This window comes from Dermacentor albipictus, chromosome 9 (genome assembly GCF_038994185.2).
Source record: "Dermacentor albipictus isolate Rhodes 1998 colony chromosome 9, USDA_Dalb.pri_finalv2, whole genome shotgun sequence".
In the NCBI taxonomy this organism is placed as follows: Eukaryota; Metazoa; Arthropoda; class Arachnida; order Ixodida; family Ixodidae; genus Dermacentor; species Dermacentor albipictus.
This window is the reverse complement of record NC_091829.1, coordinates 67,786,284-67,808,948: the sequence shown is the minus strand read 5'-3', so window position 1 is coordinate 67,808,948 and position 22,665 is coordinate 67,786,284. Positions and strand designations below refer to the sequence as shown.

General features: G+C 45.5%; 1 protein-coding gene across 1 annotated transcript in view; it reads right to left on the bottom strand.

Moving 5' to 3' along the window:
• Positions 1 to 11,063, bottom strand: part of LOC139050138 (glutamate receptor ionotropic, NMDA 3A-like) — a 257,973-nt gene extending 246,910 nt beyond the window's left edge. Inside the window, exons 1-2 of the mRNA XM_070526354.1 lie at positions 11,060 to 11,063; positions 7,448 to 7,599 (exon numbers count right to left, since the gene is read on the bottom strand). Coding sequence (XP_070382455.1) covers positions 7,448 to 7,599; positions 11,060 to 11,063 — 156 coding nt within the window. The remainder of the gene's footprint in view (positions 1 to 7,447; positions 7,600 to 11,059) is intronic.
• Between the last annotated feature and the right edge of the window lie 11,602 nt (positions 11,064 to 22,665).

Sequence of the window (22,665 nt, the reverse complement as noted above, 5' to 3'; positions counted from 1 at the left end):
CCGGCAATATCATTACTAATATGGATGAAATAGTACAGGTGGCTGAGGAGTTCTATAGAGATTTATACAGTACCAGTGCCACCCACGACAATATTGAAAGAGAAAATAGTCTAGAGGAATTCGAAATCCCACAGGTAACGCCGGAAGAAGTAAAGAAAGCCTTGGGAGATATGCAAAGGGGGAAGGCAGCTGGGGAGGATCAGATAACAGCAGATTTACTGAAGGATGGTGGGCAGATTGTTCTAGAGAAACTGGCCACCCTGTATACGCAATGCCTCATAACGTCGAGCGTACCGGAATCTTGGAAAAACGCTAACATAATCCTAATCCATAAGAAAGGGGACGCCAAAGACTTGAAAAATTATAGACCGATCAGCTTACTGTCCGTTGCCTACAAACTATTTACTAAGGTAATCGCAAATAGAATCAGGAACACCTTAGACTTCTGTCAAGCAAAGGACCAGGCAGGATTCCGTAAAGGCTACTCAACAATAGATCATATTCACACTATCAATCAGGTGATAGAGAAATGTGCGGAATACAACCAACCCTTATATATAGCCTTCATTGATTACGAGAAAGCATTTGATTCTGTCGAAACCTCAGCAGTCATGGAGGCATTACGGAATCAGGGTGTAGACGAGCCATATGTAAAAATACTGAAAAATATCTATAGTGGCTCCACAGCCACCGTAGTCCTCCATAAAGAAAGCAACAAAATCCCAATAAAGAAAGGCGTCAGGCAGGGAGATACGATCTCTCCAATGCTATTTACAGCGTGTTTACAGGAGGTATTCAGAGACCTGGATTGGGAAGATATGGGGATAAAAGTTAATGGAGAATACCTTAGTAACTTGCGATTCGCTGATGATATTGCCTTGCTTAGTAACTCAGGGGACCAATTGCAATACATGCTCACTGACCTGGAGAGGCAAAGCAGAAGAGTGGGTTTAAAAATTAATCTGCAGAAAACTAAAGTAATGTTTAACAGTCTTGGAAGAGAACAGCAGTTTACAATAGGCAGCGAGGCACTGGAAGTCGTAAGGGAATACATCTACTTAGGGCAGGTAGTGACTGCGGATCCGGATTATGAGACAGAAATAATCAGAAGAATAAGAATGGGCTGGTGTGCTTTTGGCAGGCATTCTCAGATCATGAACAGCAGGTTGCCATTATCCCTCAAAAGAAAAGTGTACATTAGCTGTGTCTTACCAGTACTCACCTACGGGGCAGAAACCTGGAGGCTTACGAAAAGGGTTCTACTCAAATTGAGGACGACGCAACGAGCTATGGAAAGAAGAATGATAGGTGTAACGTTAAGGGATAAGAAAAGAGCAGATTGGGTGAGGGAACAAACGCGAGTTAATGACATCTTAGTTGAAATCAAGAAAAAGAAATGGGCGTGGGCAGGACATGTAATGAGGAGGGAAGATAACCGATGGTCATTAAGGGTTACGGACTGGATTCCAAAGGAAGGGAAGCGTAGCAGGGGACGGCAGAAAGTTAGGTGGGCGGATGAGATTAAGAAATTTGCAGGGACGGCATGGCCACAATTAGTACATGACCGGGGTTGTTGGAGAAATATGGGAGAGGCCTTTACCCTGCAGTGGGCATAACCAGGCTGCTGCTGCTGCTGCTGCTGCTGCTGCTGCTGATGATGATGATGATGATGATGATGATGATGATGAACAATTTATCGTCTTTTTTTCGTTTTTTAACACAAGTACAACATTGGCAATAAAACACCAAAAGCTTTGCGACGCAACCCACCGCCCGGTTCTGAAGGGAACGCTCATAGCATCCATCCATTCCTGCCGACGCGGGCCGGGATGCGTTGTTTGTGCGTATGGCACGTGATGCGCTTGCTTTCCTATGCGACAAAAGAATGCAGGTGCTGGGTTGTGACAGCGTAAACATTACAATCGACCATAGCCTGAAGAGAGCTCTTGGAGCTGGCGTCTAGAGAGCGCGCTGATCACGTAAGTACAATGAGCAGGTAAACACGCGCCATCCAACTGGCTCCAAATCGTGCACTCAGCATCGAGGACACCCGGGCCTGAAAGAAGCCTTGCGCGGAACTGGAGCGGCTTCGATCGCTACGCAACGAAACGTGGAGCATACCGTGAATGTATCTATACAACGTATACATACACTTTTACAATTAAATGAATTACATAGACCTCCATAATTCAAATAAAACAACACTTCTGCTACGATGCGATGTGCCACGTGAGGCGATGAAAATGCTCAACCTTCTGACGCACAACAATGCCGCAAGCTAAACACGTCTCCCCGTGTGTTCTGTGGACTGTGCAGACAAAGCAGCAGTGGTGCACGCAGGTAACTTTTAACATCAACTCACCACTCTCATATTGGGCTAAACTCTGAACAAATTACACATTCGCCATCAGCAAGACCGCTAATATCACCAATTAAAGCAAACCGCATACAGCAGCTTCGCTTGCGTCGATTTCCATAGTGCGTAGGGTACCTACGATGACTTCAACAATATAAACCAATTTCGTGAAACCTATCTTCCAAGGAATCGGGCGGTTATTGCGATTAGCATTGAAGCAATGCAGCTAGACGCTGGATAGCCACGGCTAAAACGCGTCACGTACGATTTTGTTTGGGGTAACATAATTCAAAAGTGGCATTTAACCGTTGTTATAGTGCTTTCGTGGATATTCGTTCTATCAGCAGGACTGACGCCAGGTGGTGCAGGCGCTTTAAGGCACTGGGTGCTTTAATGTAGTAATGTAGGCGTCAAAACTGAGCACAAAGAAACAAGTGGGGCACTTCGAAGCTAAGTTGACAATCTCGGGAAATCTTTGTGCATGGCGTCGCAGAGATCCGCTACGTGCCACTTTGGGTAAAAAGACCGCGAGCAAAAAAGCTGTTATGCAACAACAGAAACGCGTTTGGTTTTAAAGCGAAAGCTCTCCGATTTCGCCGTGGTGTTGCGCCGAGAAGGCACATGGCGTCATAACACGCTCTTCGCCTCGGATATTTCTCTCTCTCTCCCTCCATAGGCACTACTGCGCAAGCGCCACTCGTAGCACCGAGCCACAGGTGTCCCGCCGCTGCGCAGTGCCGCACCGTTCCACCGCCACCGTTTGCTATCACGACACGCGCGTTCCTCATCGTTGCGCTTGCCTCCGCTTGCTTCGCCAGCTGCATCGCATGCCTGATAGCATGTCGGAGGATTGAAAAAGAGATCTCGCGTTTGCCGCAACTACAGTTGAGGCGGCAGTATGGATGGCGACAGTTCTGATAAGCGGGAGGAGGCCTGACATTGACATGGGAAGGTAGAGGAAACGAATCGCCCAGGAAACAGACGAATAGCGCGCCGAACGACTGGATAACGGCCGTAACATAGCTAGACAACCAGACTAACCTGGACTTGCGATCAATATTAACCAAGGCTAACCATGCTATGCGTTAGCTTTCGCTACGTATATCCTGGCATACCCGAGCTAAGCCACTGCCAATTTTTTTTATTAGTCGTGTTCGATAGCAATCACCACAGTTAGTGTGTGCCACGTGGTCGTTTTTCGAGGAAATGATGTTGTCCTCGCCGCTCTCTGGGCACGACACTTCTGTAGTGGGTCCGCTTAAGCCTCCTTCCTCGTAACGCTAATGGTTCTATTTCGCGGGGCAGTAGCTCGTCGTTTTAGCAAGATCTTTACACAGGCAATGGTGCGTCGCATTGCCCATTGGGCGTGAATAACGACATTCCTTTTTTTTAACTGGTATTCTACGTCGAAGTCTGTATCTCTTCTAGTACTGTCTGCATAGAAGCTGCGAAAAATAGCGCATGACTCAATTTTCTTTCTGCAAGTTCAATTTATTGCTCACTACAGTTTCTTCCTTTCCAATATGTGGGCCTTTGTAGTAGGCAGTACCTTTAGATCGAATCCAGAAGCAATCAATCATATTAAGTTGTGGGAAGGTACGGAAACTCTACATTTTATCAATTGAAAGTATCACGTACCACCAATTATGACTCCAAGGATTCTTCATCTTCACCACGACACTCCTGGACGGGTGGACATGATGGCTCTTGGCGCACTTACAAGAATTTGCACATAAAGTTCGCATGACCGGGCATGAATAACGACATCAGCCATTACATCCGCACATGTCACTTTTGCCAGGGGAGAAAGTTAGCTACAAGCAATCGACAGACGTTATGACAAACCCTGATTATTGAAGCATACCGTTCGAAGTAATTCATTTGGACTTCGCGGAGTTGTAAGAGAAGGGGGAAGGAGACAAGCGAACTCAAGTTTTCTTGCTCTCCGTAGATGAGTACACAAGGACGATTGCTTTAGGGTGACTAATTTGTTTTATCTCTGCACCGACTTTCTTGTGTTTACCTCATTTACTACTTTAATTCGCTACTTTTCCCCCCCTCCTACTATAGCACTACAATAAAGCTGCAGTATAAGTAAAAGAAATAAACAAATAAGCAAACAAACACTAAATGAATAAATAAATCTTCCATGTAACGCAATATCTCAACTGAAGACGCTTCGATTCTATTCGCGGCGTAGCTACAAAATAGCATAAATAAAGTTGAAAATTATCCGTTTAACGGAATTACGCTCTGCGAAACTAGAGCGCGTAATTTTGCTCACAGACAAACAAAATGCGATAACACACGGCATGCAAATGCATAAGTGACCTGACATCCCTAAGACGAGCATACGGTGGGAAAACAGCTTAGTACTTACTAGCATTCGGGAGCTCCCTATTTACCTCGCAAGACGTAAGTATGGCCATTCTTTATGCCGTTACTACGGCACACCTCCATTATTTTAGCTACATGCATGCTGGCGCCAGACTGAACATAAAGTGCTCTTCTTTGCTAAATCACTTCCCGGAAGCGTACGCACGACAACTCATCACAGACAGGAGAAGATTCCGGGAAGCACGCCGTTTCGTGCAGGACAGAATCGGAATCAAAATCAGAATTAGTTTTTATTGAGAGGATTAGAAAGATTAGAAGATATTAATACACAGAAGGAGGTCCCGAAGTCAAAGACTGGCACCGAATATCGCGCGCAACAGAGCGTATGCATGGAGACGCAAAGGAAATAAAAAAAAGGATTACATCACTGCCGAAGCACTTCGTACAGATGGTTAACCAGCGAAGGTGAAACGTGTGACCACAGTGTATATAACTGGGTTAATCCTGACGATCCATTAAATGACGGCCTGGAAGCCTGCCGAATCATCAATATCTAGTTGCTGCTTGCGCTCCCCGGCACGAGCCTGCTCTTGTGCCTGGGCTGCAGCATTGGCCGGGCGTAGACGAGCTCGTTCCCGGTTCTGCTCGCGACGTTGCTCATCGAAGGCTGCCTGCTCCTCAGGAGCACGTATGACGCGTGGCCCTCCCATTACGGAGCCGGAGAGAAACTGGTGCGCGCGCGTGCTCGGCTGTGACGGAGAGCAACGACGTAACTACTGGCGCAGCCAATCGCTCGCACCTCCCTGTATATTCTTTTCGCGAATGCACATGGGGTTGCGCGGGAGGAGTCTCAGGCGTACAGGCAACAGACGGATGAATCGGCTAGCAATATACGGCTTCAATGTAAAACCGCGCGCTTTTATTCCAAGCAAAAAAAAAATAAGGCATCAAATACGCCCGGTACCACGTGACCTCACATGCAATAGGAAGGAGGAGGCGCGAAGCTGGCGGCGAGAGGGAGAGAGAACGGCAGAAAGCCTACGAGGTGTCAGTTCAAAGGATGGTGCTACTTTTGTTCATTCAGGAATTGAAGGGAGTAACATGTTTCCGCGCCGCCTACGATTGGCGCCATGAAGCAGCTGGGTCCACGGGACGGAAGTTGGAACGCCTCATCAGGTAAGTCAGCGCCCTTATTTAGCTTACTTCATACTTCCGACGCTACCATGACGTAAAATAGCTAGTGCCATGACCTACTGAGACAACCAGGTTCGCCGTGCCGCTTGACCGCAAGCGACGGTAACTTTCCGAGAAATGATATTGTTGATAAAAAAATGACACGAAGTGCGCACAGGTGGTCAACGCGTTGACTTACATAAACTACTCCTTTTTGGAAGCATCCGATCACCGTTTTTCAATTACTTTCTTTTTTATTTCGCAAGCATTTCTATCATTACTCAAAAAGAAATACCGTCCGTGCATAGAGCACGAAGCAGTGAGCGAATTCTCCTTCGTGCTGCAGCTCGCTTCACCGCAAAGTAAGCGCTGAGAACGCAGCTCTCATGCAGCTATCAGCACTCGGAGGCGGCGTAGTAACCGAGCGAAAAGCCGAGCGAATAATGAAAAAGTGAGAGCGGCTGAACTGAACAGGCGCGAGGAGGAAAGTGGAGGAGAAGGGTATGGCGAAATTGTGAGAAGAAAAGCGTAGTGCAGCGACGATCGCTACGAGATGGCGCCAGAGTTGCACACGTCGCCCGGGAGAACTGTAGGCGGCGGCTGTTGGGAATCATTCCCACACGTCACCCATGTGCTTGCTCATGCGATGTCCAGACTAGCGAGGCAGTCACGCCACACTTCGCTCCGTTTGCAAAATACCTCACGAGACGGATTTTTCACACGAGTAAATATATCGCGAAATAAAAGCATTTCTAGAGCTGAGCTCAAATTGGGCCTTAGAGATTACTGTAATCGTCAGTTATTTATTTTTCACCTACCCGAAACTCTGTTTCCAAAACTGCGCGTCAGCTGAACTTAGTGCACCAGGAAAAAAAAGCGTCTCAATGTACCTGGAAGAAGTTACACCTGCTTGAAGCGAGCACGTCAATCAAGGTAATGAATACGTCACGTGAAATGCAGTAAATGCTCTGGAAGACATCTCACTTCAACCTGCAACGCCAAAAGTAAAGATCGCGAACAAAAGGTGGCTTTTGTGCCTGTCAGTGGACCTCTTGCTTCGGTAAACAGCTTGGCGTCACAAGCCATGAACAAAGGGAAGTTCGAGACGCGTGCAAAAGAGCCAGTAGGCACAACATTTCCCTCGTGCCGTGACTACCACGGCATCTGCTGTGATCGATTTGACGGTATAGGCGTATTCGCTGCCGAAAGCTGTTCGTCGGCGGCACGTCAGCATGCTTTTCGCCTATGCCGCAAGCAATACCCTTATGTTTCCTCGTGGATGGCCATAAAAAATAACGATTCGAGGTGTTGACCGTACGTGCTAGATTCTGCTGCATATATCGCCACGTAGTGACACGCACAAAACGCCGCACGTGAAAGTTCATCAATGCCAGAAACGCAGCACGCTATCCCGGGATTCGTCTCTAATAAAAAACAGCGCAAACACAGATCAAATCGAACTGCAGTGCACCCAAGCTGCGTACTTGAGCGACATTTGTTTCAAAATACGATATCAACAGTCATATTTATCTCTGTAAGCGCAGATACTCGCAATGCCGGCCACCAGAGAACCGCACTTACCAGTGATGAAGTGAACTCGGCAGATTCTGTCCGTGTCTGACGGCGGCCATTTGTCGCAGCGCACTGCCAGCATGCCACGTTTGTCACCACATCTCGTCTATTGGAAAAAGGAAAAGGCCGTTCCCACAGGCCTTTATATTTTTTTCGTGCGACTCAAGGCGCGGATACAGTTCAGCGTTGCCGGCGTGCCTGGCAGCGGGTGGGCGGAGCCAGGATCGCCGAAACTTTGCCACCCGTGTACAGTTTGGCGAGTTGAACGTGGAAGACAGCAACGCGGCGAGAAGTACGCGGCGCGCAATCGCGTTTGTATTTGGCAAACGCGCAAAGCTCAGCGCAATCTCTTCGGGCCACCCGAGGTGCCCGAATCGTAGGCCAGCATGCTGCAGGCCAGCCAAGATAACGCACGATGCGCTCTAGTCTAGCGCCTAAGGAGTGAAGTAGGACGTGCTGTCTGGTCCCACTCTGGCCAGGCAAAAGCGTGCCGAGTACTGGCAGGTACGCTGGCTGCGCGGTGACGCTAGACTGTGAGCGTCCGCGCTTTGCGCCGACGTAGCTTGACAGCTCCGCACGTGACGCACGTCCGCGTTACGCCAGACTCCAAAAAGAAGTTTACACCCTCTGGGGCTTATCTTCTCCCGGAACGATGATTGTCATCTGCCTTGCTTGCATTTCCTCTCTTGAAAACATGGCGCTCGCTACTTTCCTGTCGAGAATGACGTGCTAATTGCTGATAACGCGCAAGCCGTTCGTGCCCAGTTACGGGCTTGCAGCATTAAAGAAAGGAAATGCGGGCAAGACATATGACGATCATTGTTTGGGGACGAAATGCAACCCAAAGGGTGTAAACATTTTTTGAGGGCACTCTTAAGCAAATGTACGCCTTTTGAGGTGCATATCTGCCACACAACGATAATCGTCATCTGCCTTGCTTGCGTTTACTCTCTTGAAAACGCCGCGCCCGCAAATTCCCTGTCGGGAATGCTAAGTCATGCTGATAACGCGCACGCCGTTCGTAGCTGCGAAGTACCGGGCTGCGGATAAGACAGATGGCGTTTATCGTTGTGTGGCAAAAGGGTGTACACTCTAAGAAAAGTTTGCACTCTTTGGAGTGTATCTCTGCCACACAACGATAATCGTCATCTGACTTGATGCGTTTCCTTGCTTAAAAACGCCGCGCCCGCTACTTTCCTGTCAGGAATGCTATGTCGTGCTGATATCGCGCAACCATTCGTTACTGAAAAGTACCGGGCTCGCAGAGTTAAAGGAAAGGCGTCAAAAGAGATGACGATTATTGTTGTGTGGCTGATATACATATCAAAGGGTGCAAACTTTTTTTAAAGTGTAATTGTACTTAAGAGTGTGCGTAGAACCACGCCTACACATCCAATCGCGCAAGAACTACGCCATGGCATACAAGCATGCTCAACGGACATGTTCGAAACATTGAAAAAATAGAAAGAACGCTCTAAATACATGAAGCTAGGTTTATTGGTGACAAAACTATGAATTATCTGATAAGTCGCTCCAGTAGGCGTAGTGCCGCCCACTACTTTTCTTGGATCGAAGGCATGCAGCAGCGCTGCAAATTCCTAGGCGCTGCGGAGCTGATAAAATACTATAGTGTGTTCCTTCCCAAATGTCACCATCGACTTGCGTTTCAGAGCATGGGATGTCGTGGCTGAGAGATTTCTTCTAGTGTAGCTGTGCTGGTATAGCTTGAATTCACGAGGTTGCTGGGTGTTACCTTGACCGATCAGAGTACCGGTACGCAAACACAGCTATGGCCTGACTGCTAGTTGCCAAGTTAACTATACAGCATGCTACCAGCTCCTACAGCAGGGATGGCGGCTATAGCCAAATTTGCTGTTATGGTAATTGTAAGCGCCAACCTTTTTGCTAACACATAGCGATACCATAATACAAAGTGAAGGGAAACTGCAAGATGAATACAGCTCAGCAGTGCAAGGCGGTAGTACCTGAGTGACCACGATGGTCATTGAAGTTACTGTAGTGCGCGTGCAAACCCAGGATAAACAACCACCTATGGTCAAACGTCACGACACTGAAAAAAATGAGAATCGCAAGCTTTCGTTACGACCAACAATGTTCAATTCTTCAGTGAATAGGCATGCTTAGTAGGTACAATATTTTTTTCACATTGGATAAGTACAGAAATCTCAGAAAATTTAGCGCCGTGTTCTGCTCCCAAGCAGGCTAGCTTGGGGGAATGTTCACGTGACGCTTGCAGCGGCGTCACATCCACCGCTACCCTCGGCGCGTGAGGGGGGCGTAGCTTGTACGGAAATTTACATGGCGACTAGGGCGCTGCTACAACGACAATCGGGAAAATAATTGCAGATTGTTTATTGGACTGCTGCAACATCCAGCCACACAAAATTTTGCAATTCCGAAAGCATTTGGGTTTCTCGTTAAAATTAACCATAGGGGATGTACAAACATTACTGGCCTATTTATGTTGTTTTCGAATGATTCAATTCTCCTACTACTTTGCTACAGTCATATCTATACAAGAACGCGCGCACGCAAAAACGCCATCATAAGGAGCATGGTTGCACTCCTTCCTTTCTCCTCAGCATGAAGTTGCAGTCAGGCCTTCGAATTGATTTATCCACTGGGAAAGTGAATACTGCCGAAGGATTGAGCGTTCTGCCGAAAGATTGAGGTTTTCTGTTAAAAGTCTTCTTCTCTTGAGAATCTATCGGGGGCATCAGCTTTCTGTTGACAGATAGCGACTTATCGTAATGCAAGCAGGCTCGTCAAAAGTTCAGAACGACGTAAATTTTAGTAACACCATAGCAACTCCGCACATGAAAATCCTTTCGTGCAAGATACGGACACTCCGAAGAGACCAAACAAAAAAAGGACGACACAAACACCGGCCTTTCTGCTGGCCTTATCGTTTTCACGCCCGTGTTTCCCATTCCTGCTTTTCCGTGTCAAATCTGGAGAATCACTACCTTGAAGCGGAGGAGTTGTTTTTCAATGCAAACACCCAGTATATGACCTCGGAGACGTGTTGAGTCGGTTCGTTGTGCGTGACATAGCTCAGGCACCAGTAGGAAAAGATCTATTCGCGGAACAGTCTTGAGGAACGCTTGAAGCGTAGCAGTCACGTAAATTACAGCTACAGTTGCCGCCGTTGTGAAGCTTACATTTTATGCCAGCTCAAGGTAAGTTTACAAAACGCGTGGTACAGCTAGCACAAAGCTTTATTTATGCTTCCTTTGTTGTAAGCCTTGAGAGCTCTAGGACACCGGTTCTAATGGGAGTCCGCACTCAAGGCCCCAAGGGCTATGCTCAAGTTATTAAGGGCTTGTGAACTGCGCGACCGACGTTGAAAGTTATGGCGCGTAGCAAGGCGTTACTGCATGAGTTTTTCTGACTTTATGTTTTTGTTTCTTCTTTCACCTTTCATTCCCCTTACCTCGTTCCCCAGCACAGCGTAGCCAGACGGTACTTACACTGGCTAACCTCCCTGTCTATCCTTCCTCTGTCTCTCTCTCTCTTGAGACAGAGAAGCAGGTTTCATCAGCGGCTTATATTTATATCCACTTCAGGAAGAAGACCCTACTACCAGCGATATTCAGTTACCCATGTCTTTCGCTAGCTGATGCCGAGGTATGAGTGCAAATTTCCCAACCTAATCAAAACATTGAATTCTCCGCCCTCCTCAACTGCACTTCCTTTCACTTGGCGCCAAATCGATAGACTTATTATAGCAACGGCGACCTCCTCCGCCTGTATGACTTGCCTAGCCTCGTGTTATTTTTTCTTAATGTCGACTAGGACATCGGCTACCCCCATCTGCTGTCTAATCCCAAAAGTGGCCTTTCTATTCCTTAACGCTATGCGAAACTTGTTACATTTCGTCGTTCTTTATAGTGTCCTTAACTTCTACGCTACGCTTCTTAGTCAACCTCTAAGTTTCTGTCCCCATATGTTGCTACTAAAGAAATGTAATGATTGCACGTGTTTTGTTTCATCGATAGCGGTAAGGCCGCAAGTCATAATTTGGTAATGTCTGCCATATGCGCTACAACTCAATTTGTGTCTTCTGGGAATTTTCATAATTGCGGCCCTTCGGGTAAGTGACCTACGTAAGCATGCACTTGCACAGATTATAGAGACTGATGATAATGATGAATTCTGGATATCTTGCCCGGTCATTTAAGATTACTTTGCTCTTCCACATGATAATCTTCAACCCTGCTCTTACGTCCTCTGTGTTAAGGTCCTCAATCATTTGTCGTCCTTCATCCCCAGAAATCCTCAACAGCACAATGTAATCTACATCTACAAATCGCAGGTTGCTGAGATATTCACCGTTGATCCTGACTCCAAACCCTTCCAAGCCTACTAACCTGAATATTTCTCGTAAGCATGAAGGGAATAGCATGGGAGTGATTGTGTCTTATCTGCTGATGCCTTATATATATATATATATATACATACATATATATATATATATATATATATATATATATATATATATATATATATATATATATAGAACTTGAGTGGTGCTACAAGGTAAACAGAACAAGTATTTAATTTCGACAGTTTCGATCGGTGGACAGATCTTCGTCAGGGTTTACAAAAAAATGGCAGTTCGGCCGTGGTAGGGAAGACACCAGACCGGGTACCCGGTCGTTCTTACATACATCAATCCGAGAGGAACAGTTGTGACAGTGATTGATTTTCGGCGCCTTGGCAGATTTACAGCGGCCTTTGGCAGCTATGCAGGGCAAGAGGAAGGCGGAGTCACATGTATCTAGAGCAAGGAGGTGTGTGAGGAGGAAAAAAAAGAAAAAAAAGAAAAAAAAAGAAAAAGGAAGAGAGAAAGAAAACGGAAAGAAAAAGAAAAAAGCACTCAGGAGGAGGGAGACGTAAGACAGAGAGGGAGGGGGGCGGGAAGTAGCGGCAGCTAGGTTCCCGTGCACCCGAGGCAAGGAGGGAGAAAGCGGTCGCTCCGCAGCTCCAGTGCGTGGGCTGCCGTTGTAGCGGGAGCGGGTGGCGGGGGGCACAATAGAGAAGGGGCCCAGAAGGAAGACAGAAGAGCGGCAACTTGTAGAAAGAAACACAGTGTCACAGTACAAATATACAAGGCACGGCCCGTTCCGGCAGCTTTGTGGTCCAGCTACGGTGCGAAAAAAAGAAAAAAATAGTTCCAAAAAAGAATATATGCATGGGATTCGCAAAGCAAGTGCGCCCATGGGCTTAGATTTAGGGAGTCGAGTTAAATAGCCTCCTTGTGGTCCAATTTTTGAACGTTTAACAGACAACTGACATGAAGTCAGCACGTGCGTATTTCAGGAAGGGCAATAGGTCACTCCGAATGACCACTTCAGTGGCAGGGTCCAGGGAACTGAATTTATTGGTTTTCCACTCGCCCCCTTGAGGCGCATGCGGAGGGGTGAGCAAGCAGTGAATAGCCAGCGTCTCAATTTTAGAGTACATAGAATGTATTCGCGTTTCCCACGCGCTTTCACGGCATATCCCGGAGGCACGTCATCCGCCCCGGACTCTCATTAATTCCTTTAGTGTACGTTCCAAATTTATGGATGAAAAAAGATTCTCTCTGCTCGCGTGCACGGGTGTGTTGGAAACCAGATTGCAAGAGCACAACGCTCACGCGTTCAAAGGAGTGATCTGGCAGCCGAACGTGCCTGGAGAAGGGTAAATTGGGGAGACTTTTCACATGCGCGCGGTGATTGTTAAACCGCAGGCGAAAAGGGGTCTCTGTTTGGCCAATATATTCCTGCTTACACACCTCGCATCGAATTTTGTACACGACGTTACTGGAATCACAGTCAAGATTTTCGGTAATTTTATATACGAAGGGCGAGTTCGATGCTTCAGCCGTGTCTGCTGTTGTCATGTGACGGCATACCTTGCAACGAGGTTTCCCACACGGTCGACAGCCCTTGGGCGTGTTTGACTTCTGTGTCCTCGCCCTGACTAACAAATCCCTTAAATTTTTGTTTCTTCTATACACAACCCGAGGCGGCTGCTTGAAGATAGTAGCGAGTCGGATGCTCTGTTTCATGATATTAAAATGGCGGGTGAGAATGGCATTGACCCGCGGAGCACCGGCGGTGTATGTGAGGACCAAGTTTGGATCTGATTGTGTATTAGTATTGCTAACCTTTTCTCCCATTATCTGTGCTCGATCTAAGCTGCGGGCGCGTTCAATGGCATCGTCTACTATTTTCGGAGGATATTTTTGGCGTATGAGAGCAGATTTCAGTTCCTCCGCGTGTCGCTCAAATTGCGCAGATTCGGAACAGACTCTTCTGTATCTGTGGGCCTGGGAGTAGAGAATGCCTGTTTTGCAGTGATGGGGGTGGCTACTATAAAAATGCAGATATTGCTGACGATCTGTCGGCTTTTTGTATAGGGACGTGGAAATGCGACCGCCACTCAGTGACAGAGTGACGTCGAGGAAGTGGATACTATTTTGGGAGAAGTTGTGCGTAAAGCAGATTGACGGGTGCAGAGAATTGAAATTGGAAATGAAGTTTAAGAGACTTTGTTCATTGTCGGCCCACACAAAGAAAATGTCATCCAGGAATCGCTTATAAAATATTGGTTTTATGGCCGAGTTTGCGAGGAACGGTATTTCTAAAGATGCCATAAAGATATTTGCATAATTTGGCGCCATCTTCGTACCCATGGCGGTTCCACTGATTTGCAAATAATGCTTGTCCTCGAACTCAAAGTGATTATATTTCAGTACTAGATTTAAAAGAGTCTCAACTGTGTCTTGTGTCTTTATCTAATTGCCTAGATTGGCTGGAGTCAGCGTAAGCTGAAACTGCGGATGCTATGCCCTCGGCGTGAGGTATGTTGGTGTACAAAGATGCGACATCCATAGTGACCAAGTAACCCCCCGCCGGTACCGTCAGGTTTGATACCTCCCGAAGGAAATGATTTGTGTCTTTAATGTACGAGGGAAATGAAGATGGGATGTCCTTAATGAGACTGTCAATAAAGCTGGATATTTTCTCAGTCACTGTTCCATTACTGGAAACGATAGGCCGACCGGGATTGTTTATTTTGTGGATTTTGGGTAGTAGGTAGAAACGGCCGGGGCCAGAGTTTCTTGGTATCAATGCTTTGAGCGTCTTATCGGTTATCTGCCCTGCCTTGCGCAGAGTGGTTAGGGCGTCCTTTATTTCGCTTTCAAATTTCTCGGTAGGGTCGCTTGGGAGTTCTCTGTAAAATTTAGAGTTTCCCAGTTGACGGAATCCTTCGGCTATGTAAACATTCCGGTCAAGTACCACCACTGCACCACCCTGCAGTGGTGGTACTTGACCGGAATGTTTACATAGCCGAAGGATTCCGTCAACTGGGAAACTCTAAATTTTACAGAGAACTCCCAAGCGACCCTACCGAGAAATTTGAAAGCGAAATAAAGGACGCCCTAACCACTCTGCGCAAGGCAGGGCAGATAACCGATAAGACGCTCAAAGCATTGATACCAAGAAACTCTGGCCCCGGCCGTTTCTACCTACTACCCAAAATCCACAAAATAAACAATCCCGGTCGGCCTATCGTTTCCAGTAATGGAACAGTGACTGAGAAAATATCCAGCTTTATTGACAGTCTCATTAAGGACATCCCATCTTCATTTCCCTCGTACATTAAAGACACAAATCATTTCCTTCGGGAGGTATCAAACCTGACGGTACCGGCGGGGGGTTACTTGGTCACTATGGATGTCGCATCTTTGTACACCAACATACCTCACGCCGAGGGCATAGCATCCGCAGTTTCAGCTTACGCTGACTCCAGCCAATCTAGGCAATTAGATAAAGACACAGTTGAGACTCTTTTAAATCTAGTACTGAAATATAATCACTTTGAGTTCGAGGACAAGCATTATTTGCAAATCAGTGGAACCGCCATGGGTACGAAGATGGCGCCAAATTATGCAAATATCTTTATGGCATCTTTAGAAATACCGTTCCTCGCAAACTCGGCCATAAAACCAATATTTTATAAGCGATTCCTGGATGACATTTTCTTTGTGTGGGCCGACAATGAACAAAGTCTCTTAAACTTCATTTCCAATTTCAATTCTCTGCACCCGTCAATCTGCTTTACGCACAACTTCTCCCAAAATAGTATCCACTTCCTCGACGTCACTCTGTCACTGAGTGGCGGTCGCATTTCCACGTCCCTATACAAAAAGCCGACAGATCGTCAGCAATATCTGCATTTTTATAGTAGCCACCCCCATCACTGCAAAACAGGCATTCCCTACTCCCAGGCCCACAGATACAGAAGAGTCTGTTCCGAATCTGCGCAATTTGAGCGACACGCGGAGGAACTGAAATCTGCTCTCATACGCCAAAAATATCCTCCGAAAATAGTAGACGATGCCATTGAACGCGCCCGCAGCTTAGATCGAGCACAGATAATGGGAGAAAAGGTTAGCAATACTAATACACAATCAGATCCAAACTTGGTCCTCACATACACCGCCGGTGCTCCGCGGGTCAATGCCATTCTCACCCGCCATTTTAATATCATGAAACAGAGCATCCGACTCGCTACTATCTTCAAGCAGCCGCCTCGGGTTGTGTATAGAAGAAACAAAAATTTAAGGGATTTGTTAGTCAGGGCGAGGACACAGAAGTCAAACACGCCCAAGGGCTGTCGACCGTGTGGGAAACCTCGTTGCAAGGTATGCCGTCACATGACAACAGCAGACACGGCTGAAGCATCGAACTCGCCCTTCGTATATAAAATTACCGAAAATCTTGACTGTGATTCCAGTAACGTCGTGTACAAAATTCGATGCGAGGTGTGTAAGCAGGAATATATTGGCCAAACAGAGACCCCTTTTCGCCTGCGGTTTAACAATCACCGCGCGCATGTGAAAAGTCTCCCCAATTTACCCTTCTCCAGGCACGTTCGGCTGCCAGATCACTCCTTTGAACGCGTGAGCGTTGTGCTCTTGCAATCTGGTTTCCAACACACCCGTGCACGCGAGCAGAGAGAATCTTTTTTCATCCATAAATTTGGAACGTACACTAAAGGAATTAATGAGAGTCCGGGGCGGATGACGTGCCTCCGGGATATGCCGTGAAAGCGCGTGGGAAACGCGAATACATTCTATGTACTCTAAAATTGAGACGCTGGCTATTCACTGCTTGCTCACCCCTCCGCATGCGCCTCAAGGGGGCGAGTGGAAAACCAATAAATTCAGTTCCCTGGACCCTGCCACTGAAGTGGTCATTCGGAGTGACCTATTGCCCTTCCTGAAATACGCACGTGCTGACTTCATGTCAGTTGTCTGTTAAACGTTCAAAAATTGGACCACAAGGAGGCTATTTAACTCGACTCCCTAAATCTAAGCCCATGGGCGCACTTGCTTTGCGAATCCCATGCATATATTCTTTTTTGGAACTATTTTTTTCTTTTTTTCGCACCGTAGCTGGACCACAAAGCTGCCGGAACGGGCCGTGCCTTGTATATTTGTACTGTGACACTGTGTTTCTTTCTACAAGTTGCCGCTCTTCTGTCTCCCTTCTGGGCCCCTTCTCTATTGTGCCCCCCGCCACCCGCTCCCGCTACAACGGCAGCCCACGCACTGGAGCTGCGGAGCGACCGCTTTCTCCCTCCTTGCCTCGGGTGCACGGGAACCTAGCTGCCGCTACTTCCCGCCCCCCTCCCTCTCTGTCTTACGTCTCCCTCCTCCTGAGTGCTTTTTTCTTTTTCTTTCCGTTTTCTTTCTCTCTTCCTTTTTCTTTTTTTTCTTTTTTTTCTTTTTTTTTCCTCCTCACACACCTCCTTGCTCTAGATACATGTGACTCCGCCTTCCTCTTGCCCTGCATAGCTGCCAAAGGCCGCTGTAAATCTGCCAAGGCGCCGAAAATCAATCACTGTCACAACTGTTCCTCTCGGATTGATGTATGTAAGAACGACCGGGTACCCGGTCTGGTGTCTTCCCTACCACGGCCGAACTGCCATTTTTTTGTAAACCCTGACGAAGATCGGTCCACCGATCGAAACTGTCGAAATTAAATACTTGTTCTGTTTACCTTGTAGCACCACTCAAGTTCTTTACGTTTGAAAGGTAGCCTGAAGAAACCCTCTTTGCCTACTATATATATATATATATATATATATATATAGTAAATAAATGCCTGTTCATAATCTATGAACGCCACATAGGAAGGTTGGTTGCACTTCGCAGGTTTCTTTTATTACTTGATGAAATGATGCCAAGCATGACATCCATTTTGGAATTGCATTTCCTGAAGCCAGCCTGTTCTCTCGACTGAGTGAAGTCAAGTAACCCTCTGATCAATTGTATATTACCTCGCTAAATATTTTGCACAACACTGAAAGCAAACTGATGGGCCTATAGATAATCAATTCTTTATAGTCGCCGAAATGAATCGATATATATAGCTGGTATTTGTTTAACGCTCTGACACACTTCAAGAAGTTTTAATGACAGATAACGCTGAGAAAATTGCTGGAGGAGCTTGTCTCTGACCTGCTCATCCAAAGGGGGGTAAATCGGAAAGGTAAAAAATGGAAGCTCTAAGATTGAACCTGGTGTATTGCGGCGGAAGCTCAAGCAGGTTCATTCTTCAATGATAGCAGGCTTCAGGGATTAATATTGATGTCGCCTCTTTAAGAATGCCTGTGCGTGTTGACAATACTTTCGCATTGCCTGACTTACCAATAGAGGAAGTGACAGCGGCACTCAGCAGTCATTCAACAGGCAAAGCTCAGGCCTAGGCGCAATACCTGTGAAACTTATAAAAAACAATATTGATATTCTAGGTACCCATTTGTTGCATCTTTTTAATAATTCCCTGAGAAGTGGAGCGTATCCTCATGAGCTCAAAGCCACTAAGATCACGCCTGTCTTTAAAGGTGGTGAGCAGTTCGTTCTATCAAACTATTGGCCAATTTCGGTATTAAGTGTAATTAATACAGTATTCGAAAAGGTGCTCTGCAAGCGAATACAGAGCTTTTTAACTAAGTACAATGTACTCTGTCCAAATCAGCATGGTTTCCGACCCCAAAGATCCACTTCCTCGGCAGTTCTGGTCCTTACACAGCTGATAAACACCGCATTACATAGCGACAAACTGGCCGTAGTTGTTTACTTAGACATATCGAAAGCCTTTGATACGGCTGACCATTCGATATTACTACAGAAAATAGAAACCTATGGTTTAAGGGAAAAAATTTATGATTTAATTAAGAGTTACTTTTCTGGTCGAGAGCAATGCGTTGTTACCAGAGACTATATCTCTGTTCTTCAAAAAATCACACTTGGCGTGCCACAGGGCTCTGTACTCGGGACCCTTTTTTTTTCTATACACTTCAATGACATTCCATTGTTTCTGAACTATTCTGAAGCTGTTATATACGCTGATGACACTGCGCTATTCTTACAGGAGATACATTAGAGGATCTCGAGGGCAAAAGTAACGAAGAAATTAGTAAAATTTCGCAGTAGTTCGTAAACAATCGGCTCACACTTAACACCAAGAAAACAAAGTACACTGTATTTCACTCAAGGAAAAAGAATATTAGCTGTGAGAATTTATTTTTAACCTTAAACGGTAACTATTTGCCTAATGTCTGTTAAACAGGCATGTATTATGTCTGTTTAGTCCTCCTCTGTTTATAGGCTTCGTTCCCCGAACAATTCTTGCATGGAATAACTTGACATCCCATGTTGCTACTCAAACCGATTTCGCAATCTTGCAGGAACTTTTACGCAACAGTAATGTGTAAATATTCATCATGTACTATTTTAGCACTTATTCGCACGTTGTTCAGTATATATATATATATATATATATATATATATATATATATATATATTGTTTTGATCATTTGTTTTACCGTTTTTTGTGTACATTGTATAAGTGTATTCATGTCTTATTAATTTGTTGAGGTTACGACGGACGCAGTTTCGAGCAGTCTCACTTTACTTTTACATTGTACCTATTTAATGCCCAAATTTGTTTTCTCACTCAGTTTTGTATTTTCTCTCTGATATTCATTTGACTATAGTATTTTGTATATTGTCTTACTTGCGTATTTTGCTACACCACGTACTTCTGTATAACTTTTGTGTTTCTTTTGTAATATTGTTGTATCACTTTTGTGCACTTTTGTTCTTGCGGCAACGCGCAAAGCTCCCATTTTTTCGTGTATCCGTTCCCCCTATGTATTACGCCTTCAGGGGCCTTTAGGGTTGTCATGAAATAAAAATAGAATGAATCCTTACAAGTAGAGTACGCTGCTCGACTAGGACGCATGTCATCACGAACAATAACAGAATTAGTGGTAATTCTGCAAGTCAATTATTTTATAAGGCATACAAGGCACCAACAAAGTGGGTAATTTTCACGTACTCCTTATCGGCTTTATCGTGCTTTGAAGTTATTGAAGGCAAACCACACGCATGAATAACATACGCAATACTCAACAGTTTAACTCACGCTAATGAAAGAAGACATGAAGTGATATTACATGGGTCGCCGGACATACTGGTATAGCAGGCAACAAATTAGCGGACCGTAGGCAAAATCGATCCATAAGCATGCAGAAATTCGACTCATCCCTTTATCATCGATGGAGAGGAAACCCATATTGACACTACTGAAGAAGCACTTGTGCATGTCAACCGGGTTTTAGAATTTTTACGAAGAGACAGCCATCCTCAATAAGCTCTAGATATCGCACTGAATAATCACACGATGTTACTATAACTTGCTTCAATTATTTCTAATTATTAGCATTTGTATAATACTTATTGTACTATATTTTTTTTGTTTCTGTAGATGCATTATCTTACCTCTGTGTGATTCCTCATCTGTTTATGTGCTCATGGCAGTCTACATTACGGCTGCTTGTGTGTGCTTGTAACTGTTTACAAACTCATTCTGCTGCAATTTTCATTTGACCTTTATATTCACGTGTTCATGGGTGTATAGGACTGCCTGTTGTAGATTTCTGAACCTACGAATTCTTTTCAATTTTTTACATATGTTCCTCTTGCTTCCGCTATGTCAAAAGGATTATCCATCACCATTATAAGCTGAAAACGTCTCTTTCATATTCATTTCAATAAAGCACGATATTGTGACCTCCTATGAGGTGATGCATATATTTTTAGGAAAGTTTGTACATTTAAGATATGAAACCCCATTATCAGAGAAGGCAACAACGGGCTTCTTGAAATAAGATATCATTAGCGACAAATTAAGGAAGACCAAGACATAAGCGTAATGCCTGTCGTTCTAATCGGACCACCAGCCAAATTTTGTTCGCAGCTTCGCCAGCAAACACAAAAAGCAGCTAGACTCTATTATCGGGCGAGCATGCATGCAAGATATCACAATGAGGGTATGCCGAAGCAATGCTGATTGATTCCTGCTGAATCTACGCAGTATTCCTGCTGCGCGTGCTCCCTTTGAGGTGATATGCGCTATATATGGACTCGAATTAGCCCCCCTTCCCCTTTCGGTATACATTACTCCCAAATATTTGGGTAACTTAATCTGTGGGATACTGTCTTGTCGAGAAAGAACCGACATTTGCTCGGAAAAGCTTTGAGTGAAAACCAGGACGGCGCTTTTTTTATATTAAGAGAGAGGTTAATTCCATCAAACAACATTTCAAGGTAGCGCATATAGGGCTGTAGAGTTTGATACAGAGTATACAAGTCTACCGATGCAGCAGAATACGCAATGCCATCGGCATATAAGTACACGTGCACATACGTTTCCCAAGGCACAGTACTAAGTAAAACATTGAACAGCAATGGCGCTAGGACTCATGGCTGTGGTAGGCTGTTGATAAGCTTATGAAGACAATCAGCGTTGACAGCGATAAAACTCCCTGCCATATAAAGTATTCATTTGGCCACGGAATAAATAACTTCGCAGACCTCTATCCCGTCACGCGTTTATTAGGCTTACATGTTCTGTGCTGTCACACGCCTTAGTGATATCCAAAGTGGATGAGGCTGTACATTTTTTCTGATATCGAGCTAGTTGAATACGACTTCCTAGGTCGACATGGGCACACCAAATCGATCCACCCATGTCTGAGGCCAATTTGGCGTGGGCTCGAAATCATGTGCTCTATCAGCCAGTTATCTATGCGGTCGTGTAAGGTTATTTCGATAAGTATTACTAGGTTAGAAGTAAGAGATATATACCTGAAGTTATCTAAGACGTAACCAGCACCTTGCATTTTTTTAATTAGGTTCCTTTTGCTAGTTTCTATTCCGGAGGAACCCGCTAATTTTTAGAGAATGGTTTAACGTGGTAAGTAATGCGTGAGATGATGTCCCAAATAATGTATTTACTATTACCGTAGAAACGAGATTGGGGACAGGTGCTCAATTACTAAACTGGCTTAGTATATTTTCCCCACTCTTAAACTGTAGCTTCTTCGATCTCCTCATCGTGTGTATGCAGCGTAGCGGGATGGGGCAAAATCGACTTAAAGCGACATTCAAGACCTTTAGCAATATCTTCCAGAGATTTGGCCACTTCGCAGGGTGTTGGAACCACCGAGTCGAGGGTTATTTGTGCCGGAACGACCTCTTTATTTGTCAGAAATTGTAAGGGTGCTTTCCTGTTGGTGGCCTTTAAAAGCAACTCCAAGAGCTTACCATCAGAGCTGTTTTTCGAAGTAGCAACTGTTCTTTTAATTGCTGGAGCCGTGAACTTATAGCCTCTCTAATTGCTGGGGCGCTGGTTGTGACGTAGCTTTTTTGTTGGCAACGCTGCTTTTCTTATTATGTAATCGCGTGAGCGCTCTGCATTCTAGCGAGGCTTAGAATAGAAGGCGGCTGATCGTTGTTTTTGATGTTGTTGTTCTTGTTCTGGTTTTTGTTGTTGTTGTCGTTGTCCTGAGTGGCGGCGGCGCACACCCAAAGTGGGGAATTGAGCATGAATCATGTTGTTAAATTAGGTATATATAAAAAAACAAGTGAATTAGGAATTTCCACAATGGAGCTTAAAAGTTCACACCTTCCGCTTCTCCCTCTTCGGCCAACCCTGGTGCTCTCCTGCTCCTCCGTCATGGCGCATGCGCAGCTGCCATCGTCGTCTGCCATCATCGACGATCAAATAGCTTTGTACATTATGACGGACGACTTCGGCACTGAGTTGGGCACAATCTCCTTCACCTATCATGTAGCA